Consider the following 13757-nt stretch of genomic DNA (forward strand, 5'->3'; position numbering starts at 1 on the left):
ATGACTCACAAGCTGAGGAGACGTGATGAAAAGGATGATATGCCTTATCTCTTGAATATACCAATTCTGCAAATAAACTACTTGGAGAGTTCATCTGGTGGTCATATTCCAACCACATGTCTGGCATTTCAACTTTTTTTAGATAAAAGCACTGTGAGCACACATTTCCACAAAAATAACGTAGCATTATACTTACGGACATGCCTGGCTTGTCTGAGGGAACAAGCCCAAACAAACATAGCTGGGAAACCCTCCCACAGACTTGCACCTCTCTAAATCTGGGTCCACAGCAAGTTCTCAGTAGATAGAAACTTGTAACGTTATACCTCAGATAAAAAAATAAAAGAAATAAAAAATTCTAAAATGCCTTGGATTTTACAAGATGATTTATGCTGCTGCTTTACAAAAGTATCAGAGTAATATTTTGCCTTTTTAGGAATATAAGACTCCATTCAATCACCTAAGGGATCAAATTTCTGATCCCAAAACCTTCAGTAAATTTTCACTATCACTTTATTAACACAGATTTCTCCACTTCTTAAATATTGCTTTGCTTTATTTCTCCCTTTTCTCTAGGATAGAAAGTATTTTGTGAAGTCTTGTAAAGACTTACAAGAAAACACTATTTATGGAAGTGTAATTATTTCAGTAGTCCATTCACTAAAATATTTTACCATCAAAAATACAGAAGTTCTAGGCTGCACGTAAACAAAAGCCTCATGTTCTTTTTTTAAAACACAGACAGTAAATTGCTAAATTTGAAGTGCTTTTTAGAAAGAACATAACCTGTTTTCCTAAACACAACATTGGCATTTTAGTTCAGTGAATAGACAAGAATGCAGGCATTTCCTAAGACCTACAGTGAGTCCAGTCAAATTTAGGCTACTAATATTTGGCAACTCTGGCAACAAAGTACAAAACTCAGGCATTGCAGTATGACCACAGCAAGATGTCAACTTCTAGCACAGACAGTACATTGAGCATTAAGTTCCTCCACCTACATGAGATCCAGCCTGCATGGGCTTCTGAGAATAGGCATCAGCTGCAGTAGCCACTTCTTAGATAAAACAGCAGGTGTGGTAGAGACCAGGAGGAGGAAAACCCCAGCTACTGGCATTTATTCAGTTAGGAAATGCCATCTTTCATATCTTGGGAAGTGTTCTAATGAGACAGTATCCTGGTTGACAGCATTTGCTACCTCCCCTCTTAAAGTCAAGAGACTATGAAGTCAGAAGTGCAAGCATCATTCAGGAAAGTATCATATAGGACACAAAACTATACAAGAAAGAAGGAAACTCTCATGTATTGGCACAAGCACTTATCTAGAAAAGAGCAGGACCAGGATTGCAGATACAGCTCCCTGGAACCAGCATCTATTTCACAGCAGATTGTCACTGGATAATCCTGACTCTCCAATGTTTGCTGATACCTAGCTCCATTTGAAGATGATGGGTGGAGGCTGGTCTCACACAGGGTAGCCCCTGCCTTGGTAACAAGGGCAATTATCAGGGTATTTAAACTCAATCCTTTGCAGGCAGAGCAGAGATCCCAACAGGTCTCTCACTTCTTGAAGAAGCACTTTAAGATATTGTTAAGTAAACAAGTCAGTGGGGGCAGCAGTTTCTATTCAAATGAAGTTATGTACAGACCTGGTCACACCTGACTTTTTAAACGTTTCTTCAGACATTTGAAAGAATGGAAGTGTCCAAAAACCTGTATCTCAACAGGTGAGAGAGAGGTAAAAGAGGCCACAGGCATTTCTAACTTATTATGCCAGGCATCTTTCAGATTAATTAGAAGTTATCTAATGAATGCAGATGCCAGACCTGGTTACCTGCAACATAACATTATGAATTTGTTGAGGATTTAAAAGAACTTAATGTATCTGAGGCTACTTTGGGTATATTTAGATACACTGAAATCCAAGCCACTCAGATTAGCTATGTAAAAGTTTCCTCATCTACCACCCAGATGTTACTGGCCACATCATGTGCAGCTTTGGTTCAAAGCCATACGAAATCCACTAGCTCTGATCCCAGCAAGACAGTTTTTAAGCTCGCTACTTCTACAGACATAATCTGACAGTGGAGATTCTTAGCCAAATAAACATGACTAGTATCAAAGATTTTGCTCGAGCAACATAGTGAGTGTAATGACAGAAACATGCAGAAGATAAAACATCACAAGGCTGACACATAGCACAGTCAGCAGTCTGGCAATAGTTAAAAAAGTTTCTGTGTAGGCGCTTTGCAGATGTAAGTTACTCCTGCCAGGATAAGCCTCAAGACTTCATCTTTATTGAAACTGGCTTTGCTGACATGCGCTTGAAAGCCATTGTGAGTGCACTCTCCAAAAAAGTGAAAAGAACAAAGAGGAACATGAAATAAGGGATGAAGCCTTATTTATTATATACTTACGGAGCTCAGGCTGCATAAACAAAATAACATGGTCTTGATATGTATGCATCCACCTCATTTGTCAGAAAGACTTAAAGATCCAAGACTAAAAATGTTTTTCTTTCCCCATCTTCCCCATCGTGCCTGCTTCTCAGCCATCAAATTAATGAGAATCAACTGACTAAAATGCAAAAGGACCAATACTCTCATTTCACTTGAGAGTAAAAGAACAGAAGCCTTTGCCTTGCAGTGTGAGGAACAGAAAAACATTTGAACCTTCCAGACAATGATGTGATTACAGTTCCTCATCTGAATATTCTGGTCTTCAGCCTAAGCCCCCTTTACTTGCACACAAGGTTTTTCACTGCTTTATTTGGCAAAACTACTACAGAAGGTCCAGCCCTGACTATAGGACTTTGTCTCCTAGTCAGTGTGAATTAACAGTAGTTCTTTTTCCTCAAATTAATTAAATACTGCTCTTTTAAACAAAAAATAAAAATCAGGAATTCCATTTGGATTGCAAATTCTGTCCTGGTCATGTATTTTGTGTGCAGCACTAAAGTGAAAAGATAAAATCAGGATGTTCCACTTCAGTAATACAATGTATTTTGCAAGACACTGTGACTTACAAAATGAAAGAAGACTTGAGAAAAATCAGTCACTGTTTTTTTCCAAAGTTGGGCTTAAAAACAGAGGAGATCACCTGCAAATTTCTGTAAAATTTAGTGTTATACAATGAAAAAAAAAAATCAACCCAAAACAAGTATAAAGAACCAGTTTTGAATGGTTTGTTAACTAGGCACTAACTAGTACACCTGGAGCTCTGGCCAACATGGCATCATTCTTACATGAAGTTGAATTGACTGTAAACTGAGAGTAAAATTTTCCTCCATACAGAAAGAGCTACTTGAAGTATTACTGCTCAGAACTATAAATATGTATTAAAAAAAAGCAGCAGGTAAAACACTACCGTGTATCAACAACATTGCCAAGGATCATAGGTGTTTTACACTGCCTTGAGGAGGATATTAGCATTAGCAAAGAAGAACAGTGAAATTATTCAGTAGGAAAGATTTGCATTAAGTGAGGGGCAGAAGAAATGATGCATAGGTGTGTAAGTGCGATCCATTCTAAACATACTTTGTATTTTCTTCCAGCAGCAACCAGAATTCTTTGAACAAGCACAGACTAATAGTCCTGTGCATGGCTTGCTGTTTCTCCCCTCCTCTCGGGATTCCCAGGCAGGGTGGAAAGGAAGAAGAGAGAGATCCGAAAGTTAGAGGTCTGGTGGCTTTATATCACTGCTCGTATCCAAGGCTTTCATGTTGGGAGCTGCAGCTATCAATGCTGCATCCAGTTTTATGAGATGCTTTCTGTAGGATGTGATCAATGTTTAGTCCTGGAAGACATGCTGCACCGTGTTAACTTAGGGAGCTAGACTTTTGGATAAAAACTTTTGAAAGCAGAAGACTGTGACATCTGCTACATAGAAGTAATGAGGAAGAGGTTCTCCTTGATGAAGAAATAATTATCACTTTTGGCTGGTAATAAGATTCCTGAAAGTACACATCACCAAAGTGATGCTTGTGCACATCACTGTCTCAGGCCAGCTTTACACTGCATAAACAAGTCTTTTCTCCCAGAGGAGTTAACCTTGAATAATGAGGGTAAGTCTGTCTGAAATCTTCTGTTCCTCAGCAGAACAGCAAAAAGGATGGGTGAGGGTCCTGTGACTGTACCCCGTGAAGAGCTGCAGCCCCTTGACACAGAGTGCCTGGGACCATCACCCTTCACCTCTCCCTGTCACCCTCACCCACCAGCACCCTGCCAGCCCACAGTCATCTGTTCCAGTTTTGAGGTCCTCAAGCACAAAGCACACTGACCCATGAGTAAAGCCCACATAAACACCAATGCTTTTCAGATGAAAAAGTCAAAGAGGTCCTATTGCCCATATTCTGGGCACAATGATCTCAAAAGCCTCCAAGAACTTGAGTTGTGTGGCTGGCATTTTTACACCTAGAATAAATACCTTAATAAAGAAATCTGATTTCTCCCCTTGGCACCCTTTCAAATACCGTAGCAATTATTTGGCAAAGTTGCTGCCATAGATAATGACGTATATGAAATAAAAGGCAGCAATACTTATGTCTGCCAGCCCTGGCTCACAATTCCAGCTGCCAATGCCATAGGACTGTGAAATCCATTTGCCACACTAGGTTACCCACAAGACGGTCATCTGAAATGTGCACAACTCGCTGTCATCAACCACGTGCAATTAACATTTGTTAAACATCTGATAAAGCACTGAAACAAATTACTTTCTTTATTTAGCAACACGCCTTGAGAACAGATTTTCTCCTGATTTAATGGGATAGTTCTGTCCATTATCCCATTAGCTACGCATTGCTAGAAACACCCCGGGCATCACATTGCCAAACAACTGACTGAAGCTATTAAAGGCTCTTCAAACAACATCGGTTCCTTCTGCTCTTGATTATTGAAAAATGGTCTCATAAAGTATCACACATTAGATCAGATCACCAAATGAGCAAAAAGCAAGCCATAATAATAAGTCCCACTTCCTATCAACTTTTCACCAAAGCTCACAGTCTGTTTATCTGCCAACATTTTTGATAGAGTTACACCACCCAAATTACTTCCTCACAGCAAAAGCTTTCATATTGATCCCTAACAACAAACCACAGCACTGCTGGCAGGGCATCCTGGTGCAAGAACACAATGATATGGGCAAGGAAAAAAAATCAACTTTTTGACTCCAGCTGCTTCCTAGGTCTAGCATGGAGGAATAATTACTGATTTGCATTTAATTTAGAAAGTGTTAACGTTACCATTTCTCCTCCTCATTTTCATCTAAGAAGATATTCTGAAATGCTGAAACATTTAGTAGAATATTTGACCTAACCCTGAACATTTATAAATACTTGTCTGAATAAAAAAAAAAAATATATACAGTGTTGTATATATATGGTGAAAATGGTGCTAAATTCAGAGACATATGAATATTTATGCTAGATTGGATCTATAGATTCATGTAGAACTGAAATCTGTACGTTCTCAGTAGCAATTTAAATATCAGTTTGACTTTATACAGTCAGAATTCTTCAATAAATAAAAATCAAGCATCAATTATGGTGGCATTTTGAGAATTGATCTCACTTTTAATAAACACTGGTTTGTGACTATTCTTCCTGCTTCCAAAACCACTCCATTTTAAAAATCAAGGCACTACAAAAGAACAATAAAATAAAGGACGAAGTGTTGAATAACAGCATAAAACTATATAGCTAGTTAGTCTATAGAAAATAGTATGTGGTAAGTGAGATGGTAATGTCAGAAGAAAAGAGGGGGTTTTTTTTAGCATAGAGCTGTTACAAAAAAAAAGGATGTGAAAGCTTTTTATTTATCTTCGGGAGAGTTAGATTGCAAGTCAGTTCTGCTCAGCCAACTTGGTTTCTACTAGAGATGCATGTATCTGCCAGCTAAGAGCAGGAGCTTTCTTTTTCCAAGAAAATACAGTAATTTGGTTGTGCGTGCTGCTCTAGGCTCCCAACACAAAGAGCAATGCCAGCACTCAAACACTCTTGGCTCATGTTTCTAGCCCTTAACAGCGAAATAATGCAAGAAGCCAGCAGCAGCACTCTGCCTCTGTCTCCCAATCCACTTGTTTCATGTGCCTTTGTTCGAAACCCCATCCAACTGGCAAGTTCACACAACGATGCTAAGCCTCCCCTAAACCCAAGGCTGGAGTGATGTATCCTAAACAAACCCAGCAGCTACTGGTACGTGCTGTCACTCAGAGTTGTCTCAGAGCTGCGACGTGAAATGCCGTTTTGACAGCACCCTAAGGACTCCATTTCAGTGACTCTTTGAAACTATTCCTTTGAGGCTCTTAGAGGGCTAATTACGGTTACACGTGTAGGTTAGGCATCACTCTATTCTTCAGACTGAGTTATTGATTACTTTTTTTTAAAACTACAGTTACTTTATAGAAAATAACCCCACATACAATGCAGGAATAAACTTCAGAATTTCCATGCTAGTGTATTACATGACTGGGAAAGAGCGTACTGGTCCTGCTGAGAACAACAAATGATCTGCTGATCATACGGCAGAAAGTACTTTCTCTAATTGCTTAAGAAGTTCCACAGCACTGCTTACCAGCACAGCTTCTCTGCAGTGTCCCAGAGTCACAACAGTAATACCTCCTACACAGGGCAAGAACAATCTCACTAAACCTGTGAATTTCCATAGAGTCATTTGCCTTCTTTCTCAAATTAACAAAAAGAAATAAAAAATGCCATTCTTGTTTGCTATTTTATTGCCTACACCTTTACCTCGTTTACATCAGTTTAGTCCCAAGACCAATACATTTATTAGTTGTTGGAAAAATCCATCATGTGTCTTTGCATCTCAGAAACGTTCAAGCAGCTCCGTGTACAAGAATCATGTTTAGACACAGCAAAAGAGGAAAATTACAACTTACTTTGTGCAAAAACCATCAAATCCTTGATTAATCTGATAATATAACAGACTAATCTAATTCACTGGTGGATTTTGGTTTGGGTTTTTTTTTCTTACCTCAATAATCTTGTCATGAATTTGCAGGCCTTCTGCTTTGTCTGCAGGTCCGTTTTCCAAAATCTTTGACACGTAAATTCCCTCAGCAGATTCCTCCTGATTGTTCTGTACCAGGCAATAGGGAAGTTGCAAAAAGGGCCACATTAGTACACGAAATGAGACAGTACTAAAATCAGCAGAAATGAAAAATGCAAATCCACCTAAAATACGCAGCTTGTTTTCTAGCTAAGAATTAAACTCCTTGGGATTTTTTAACTTGCTTAATGCAAAGTAGTCATTAATCAAAAGGACAGAATTAATGAACTATTTCAGCATTTTTTGTAAGACTAACCCATTTACTTCTGGTTATTTTAGTCTAAATGAGAGACAGGGTGCAATGGTAATCAGATCCCAGCTAAAATATTTAAAGCAGACCTCAAACTTCACAGCAGACAGTGACTAGTAAATACATGCACAGAGAAAGATACTCATAAAAATGGATGCACAACTGTTTTTCTCAGGGGGAGAAAAGGCTCCTGCAGCACTGCTGTTTGTAAACTATTTTTTCTGCATTTGAAAATAAAGCTCCAAGGAACAAAGTGACATTCGTTAGCTGGCATGTAACAGTGCTAGGATTTGGTTGGAATTGGTTAACCTCATAAATCCCATTCACATGGGAGATTGAGAACTTGCTCAACTGTGAAATCCATACAGATCAGCTGTGGACAAAAAGAGAACCCACCTCCAGTTGATCTCTATTGCTAAGTATAACACATATGAAGGTCAAATTTCAAGCAAGTAAGTTATCTACCACAGGTAGAATGATGTACCTGAAGATGTTGCACATGCTAAAATTACTTCGTTTCACTGCATGATAGTTTAAAAGAGTTTAAAATCATGATTAATAAAGAAATAATGCCAAGCAGACACTGCCTACTTAAAGTATTTTGAAGTGTTCACACAAATAATAACCTACATAGCAATAAATGAAGGAATCTTTTCCCAGACAATTTGTGCTTTAGATAGCAGTTTATATGATGCTTATTTTCCTTCTGTGACTGGTTAATCCCTAACCAACAGCACTATTCATATCTGCATAGGTTTCTAGGTCTAGGTCCTATACACTCATGGGGAAAATGTTTCATAATTTCTTCTATTAAGAAAATGACAAAAGGCATAACAAAAACAGTGTAAAACATGCATTACAGTATGTGGCAACTGTCCTATGGAGACTCAACCCAGGTAAATTTCAGGTTAACAAATATTTCTTCAACATTATGTTCATCAGACTGTAGTTTCATAAACTCACTGTTTCCTTTTTTCCTTAAGAAAACAAAAGGCTAAATTTCAATACCTTCACCCACATAAAATGGCATTTTTTTTTCCACAAGAAATTTCACTGGCTTTTTCAAGAGTAGCATATGGCCTGGTAAGAAAAAGGATGTCTCAGCCTGGCTTGTGGTCCCTTTTGATAGCACGTGCTGGTGTCCACCAGTCCTGACACGGGAAAGTGGGTAACTGCAGGAGCTCCAAGCCCACACCTCCCTCCACCCTGGCTTGGCTGTGGTGTCCTTGAGGGGACAGGGGGACAGCCTCCACAACCTGCTCTGTGGGACAGTCCTCCCAGCCAGCCAGAGCTGGGGCCCAGCACAAAAGCAGGGATCAAAGCAGCCTTGCTCCATTGGAATAACGAATCACCTCCAAGAAACACACACTTATGTGAAATAAGTCCCTTCCTGACAAAATAAAAGACAAGCTTGTCATGAGTCGTTCCTTTCCTCTCTTCCTCCCTTCAGGGAGGATGTGAACAGTGGAGAAGCCTATGATGGGCTGAAATGAAACACAGCCAACGGAAAGTATGTCTGTACGTTCCCCAGGTCACCAAGAGTCACCTGCTTTCCAATGGGAAAACCTGCACCGTAGTTATAAACCACCAGTAATGCATGGTGAAGGAACACATTGCCATGTAGGTGACTCGTATAATGACCCCACTCTTCTGCTCCTCCGCTGCAAGAGCCAACGCTTCACCCAAGGGCACTCTTCACTTGAACAACCTGAATGTACAGATCATCTTCATTAACTCTTTTTGTCTTGTTATCAAGCAATTTCTGTTCCAGTATTTAAGTTTTTGAGCAGAGGTTTTTTTAATTTTCATTATTTGAGTCAACTCAATCCTTTTTTCCTGTTACATCCTTTGGCTCCAGATACATTGAGTGACACCTTATACTGATATCTGGGAACTGCCAATCAAACATCTGTGGTATTCACATTTATCACAATGAGAACACAACAAAACAGAATTTCCGAATTAAACTTCAAAGACTCAAAAACCCCAGAGACCCAGCTCCACCAACTTCTCCACCTCCAGCTATCAGTGTAAATGGAAGATCATGACCATTCCCTCCTCTCTGGTAAGCACTTCTCTCCACAAACAGTGCTACGAACCTCCATATATTTACCATTTACTCCTTAAACTTCCAGAATAGTCATTCAAAAAGCCTAACAGCTTGTAATATAAAATAGCTGTTCCAGTATGCACTGTCAGCATGTAAGGACTTCAGAGAAGCTCAGCAGCCATCCCAAGAAAGCTGAACACCACGCTCCCTTTTCCCTGCATTTTTCCTACAGCTGTGAATAACAGAAGTCACACCGCAATCCAAACTCAAGACTGTCTGGACTTTGTTACTGTTATACTCAAAATATGGATATAATCAAAGTGTGTGTGTTTTATCTTTTAGCCACCTGTTGTCTCATTCTTTCACCAGAATATCTAAGAGACTCTTGATTTGAATTTACAGCACCAACATTTGATAACTGCTGGTCTTCATAATTACCCACAGGGAACAGTAATTCTGCAGCACAGACAGTGAACTTCTTAGGCTAATGGGAACAGACTTTTTGGCACCACTAAATATAGCTTTTGAGCAGAAGACTGCCAAAGTAATATACGGGGTCCCATTCCCCTCCTCAATAATAGGAGGAGGTTACAATTCTCCCACTTAAAAAGAACCTGATCAAGCCTTTTTAATCAACTATTAATTTTCCAGTTTAACAGGTTTCTTTACCCCTCATATGTAATGACAGTCCTGATTAATGCTTTTGGAAGAATGAAGGGAAAAAAAAAGAGAAAGCATATTCTTATGCATATTCGGGGGGGGGTGGTAGTGATCCTTATGCATATTTCATGGTTTGCAATGAACTTTGTAAACCTAGATGGATGAGATTAGATTATTTAAAATACAAGATCGATGAAAACTGTTTCAATTCACAAAGAAAGAAAAACTAAAAGCAGGCAAGTGAGAGCAGGACATGTGCTTAAACTATCTGAGCACATTTTCATCTCTCCTTTAAAAGAAAAAAAAAAAAAAAAAAAAAAAGAAAATATAATCACTTTTTGCTAACTGTTACAACACAGTGGTGACTGTTGTTACTGTACTACTTCACCAACTGAAGTATAGAGGGATAAAAAATTAAAACATTTTTGCTGGGCAGAGGAAATGAGTTTAAGGGCAAGAATTGCAATAGAAAGTATAAGACAAAAAAAAAACCCAACCTGTAGCAAATTTTAAAATAACCTTAAGCAAATTGTGCAAAAACTAAACTCCCCTTTAAAAAAAAAAAAAAAAAAAAAAAAGGCAGCAAGCTGTTTCCAAAAATTCCAGTGGCTTAATCCTGCAACAATGACTCTTATAACTAGTCCAAGAGATTTCCATTGAACAGTTTGCATGAATACATACTATTCACATGGGACCTGAGTGCAGATCAGCCTAAAGTTTTCAAGCAAAACCAATGGGAACACCTTTCCTGAAAATAAGAATAATCCAGTTCTCACCAGATTATGCCTTCAAAACAGTGATTCCCATTACACCTGATAATATACAGTTCTTCTAAGTATGGGGCTGATTCCCTACCTACTGTTATCAAAAGTAACTCTTTTATTACTAACAGAGTATATAGTAACAGGAAGTACGGTCAAAATAACCTACAGTAACGTTTCTGATTACCTGATTGGGTCGTCCTCCTATAATATTGAATCCCAAAGTATCATTTTCTCGGTGTAGCATGATCGTTAATGGTTTGGGTTCTCCTCCCTAAGAAGCAAGAGGTGAGATACTGTTAAAGAATACAGTCTCAAAAGAAGATCTTGAGTGAAAGCACAAATGGACAAAAGATTTTTAGCTGGAGCATATGTAAAATAAGGCTTAAAGGAAAATCAGGCTGAAAAGAAAACAGAAGACTTTGCACTGGAAAAAAAAAAAACAAAGGAAAAGTCATGCACCACTGAAAAGTAACAGGTAACACCTGATTATCTGCTGAACAGAAAAAGTGCAAGCTTTGGGTGGGAGGAATGCTCAGCATCACTGAAAAAAATTAGAGTTCCAAATGTCTGGAAGTCTCTAGCAAAATAAAATCCCTATGTGTGTCAACGTTTCAGACATTGAACATAGGTTAAAGGTTAAAATGCACAACATTATAATTTTCAGACCCCAAAGCCATATCAGTACACATTTCATAGCAACTTTTAGAGAAGTTACACACAGAAAATGAAACCCAGCTCTTCATCCCAATCTTTCACTTCTCTCCCAAAAAGAAAGAATCCAAAACCGTGTCTGTAAAAAAGCAGGTTTTTTCTCAATAAGGTTTACATTATAGAGTAAACATTTAAATACAGTGATGAAATCAATGTTAAAAATTAAAAAGAGAAACAAACTGTCTCCTTCAGTGGAACAGTTAAATAATTTTCTAAAAAAAAAAAAAAAGGCAAAAAAGGATTTGGAGAGTTTGTTCACATAGGATAATAGTTACATTCCATATTCTCCACAAAAAAATGTATATAAATTAGTTGGTTAATATAAATTTGACACCTAAATAAGGTATATCTTTCTAAGCATTTCAAAATACAACACTTATCGCTGAAGCCCATATTTTATTAACTGTGACAGTGAAACGTTTTACTGCCGCATGATACATTTTAATGAAGTACATTTTTACTTTATTGATAGTTTTTCTTCCAAATGCCTGTTTTATTCATTACCCCGGTCCCATCTGTGAGACTTTCTGAGCGGCAGTACATACAGCACCACCTACCGGCGCTGCTCAGAAACAGCAGATGCTCCGCTGCTGCCCAGGAGCAGTGATGCCTCCACGCCTTCATCCACACCCCCTGCCAGCTCCTCACTCAAAATCCAAATCTCTCTCCTCCCCAATACAGCCACCGCTTCTGTCACACACCCCACACTCCTCAACAGGCACTGATATCCCCCTTCATATGCCCTTATCCCATCTGCCAAAGGTTGGAGCAGATGTCTGAGCGCACCTCTCGGAGCCAGCAACCTAAACCTCATGGATTAGCTAATCAAAGGATTTTTTTTTTAAAGAGAAAAAAGATTAAATATTCAAGTCTCCAAACACAAAGCTTCCCAGTGACACAGCCCCGTGTTTCTAGGCACACAGGTGTCCTGCGAACAACATCCCCCCTCCCATTTCCCACGCAGCAGCCAGATGCCCAGCACACCACATCGCTTCGGGAGTTAGTTTGGCTGCTTAGACCTTGTCCACCTGGGATTTTGCTTCCCAAGGGTCCGTGAAGATTTGGGTAAAAAGAAAAATTCTTAGCACTAAACCGCTCCTCACCACAGCTGCAGCCAGCAGTGCCAGAACCGGCACAGCGACCTTCCAGCTGGGAGTTAACGCTGGAATTAAACTCAGCCCCTTACAGCGAGCTCAGCCAGCTCAGCAGTACCCTCGGACGGGGTGTTTAGCCCAAAGGAAGCGAGTCGCTCTCTGAGCAGTGCCATCACACCCGAGAGGAGAGCGAAGCACCGCACCCGCCTTTGCTATCAACAGTGTCAACGGTTACTCCATCCCGCCAAACGAGAGAGACTTTGGGGTCCTCTCACCACCGTTTCCAAAGTTTACAGTCATTTCACGCTCCAGGTTTTTGTAAGACAACTTCTCGGCTGCTCAAATGAAAATCAAAATCCAGGTCCATGCCCCTGAGCTGATGCCAGCCCCAGCGGAACAAACCGAGCAGCTCCAGCAGCCGGGTCCCTGCCGGGCGGGGGGTGCAGATCCCGACGCCCTGCCCGGAGGAACCGGGACACGTTTGCCGGCTGCCGGCCGGGGGGCGAAACCCTCTGCCCTCCCTCCCGCCTCCCGTCCTCTCCGGCCGAGCAAGCGACGAGCCGCGCTCGGCCACCGCCGCCACCGGGCACCGCCGGTCCCACCACCGCCCGGGGCTTTCGGCCACCGAAGGGCGCCGAAACAGGGACCGCCAAGAAGCGGGGACGCCCGGTCGGGGCTGGCGGCTCCATCTCCCCAGGGAAGGGGCAGAAGCGGCTGGCACCGCCCGGGGGATGCGCGGCGGGGGAAGAGATGGAGCCGGGTCCCGGCGCGGACTCGGAGGTGACTGCCCGGTCCCCCGGCGGGACACCGCTCCCACCGTCACCTGGGCCGGTCCCTCACGGCGAAAGCAGGTCCGGGGAAGAGGACGCGCCACCCCGCTGGTCTCACCTTGCCGGGCTGGCCGCCCGCCAGGTCCCGGGTGATGCTGCCGATGTGGCTCATATACTGCCCGAACTTGGCCTGGTACCGCCGCGCCGTCAGCTGCACCTCGCTCTGCAGCGCCGAGAGCTGCGCCAGCAGCGACTTCTCCCTCCTGCTCCAGCGCAGGGCCTCCCTCTTCAGCCCCGCACCGGGCTCCGGGCCGCCGCCCCGCAGCGCCCGCAGGCAGCGCTGCCCCCACTCCGCCCGCGGCCGCCCGGGGGTCCGCCCGCTCCGCGG

At 41.4% G+C, this 13757-nt stretch overlaps 1 protein-coding gene across 1 annotated transcript in view; it reads right to left on the minus strand.

Annotated features, from left to right (window-relative positions):
- The window catches only part of PDZRN4 (PDZ domain containing ring finger 4), a 244902-nt gene extending 231272 nt beyond the window's left edge, over nucleotides 1-13630 (minus strand). Inside the window, exons 1-3 of the mRNA XM_014963427.1 lie at nucleotides 13488-13630; nucleotides 10979-11065; nucleotides 6996-7100 (exon numbers count right to left, since the gene is read on the minus strand). Coding sequence (XP_014818913.1) covers nucleotides 6996-7100; nucleotides 10979-11065; nucleotides 13488-13541 — 246 coding nt within the window. The 5' untranslated portion in view covers nucleotides 13542-13630. The remainder of the gene's footprint in view (nucleotides 1-6995; nucleotides 7101-10978; nucleotides 11066-13487) is intronic.
- Between the last annotated feature and the right edge of the window lie 127 nt (nucleotides 13631-13757).

The sequence above is a fragment of the Calidris pugnax genome, unplaced genomic scaffold, assembly GCF_001431845.1.
Source record: "Calidris pugnax isolate Ruff unplaced genomic scaffold, ASM143184v1 scaffold44, whole genome shotgun sequence".
NCBI lineage: Eukaryota > Metazoa > Chordata > Aves > Charadriiformes > Scolopacidae > Calidris > Calidris pugnax.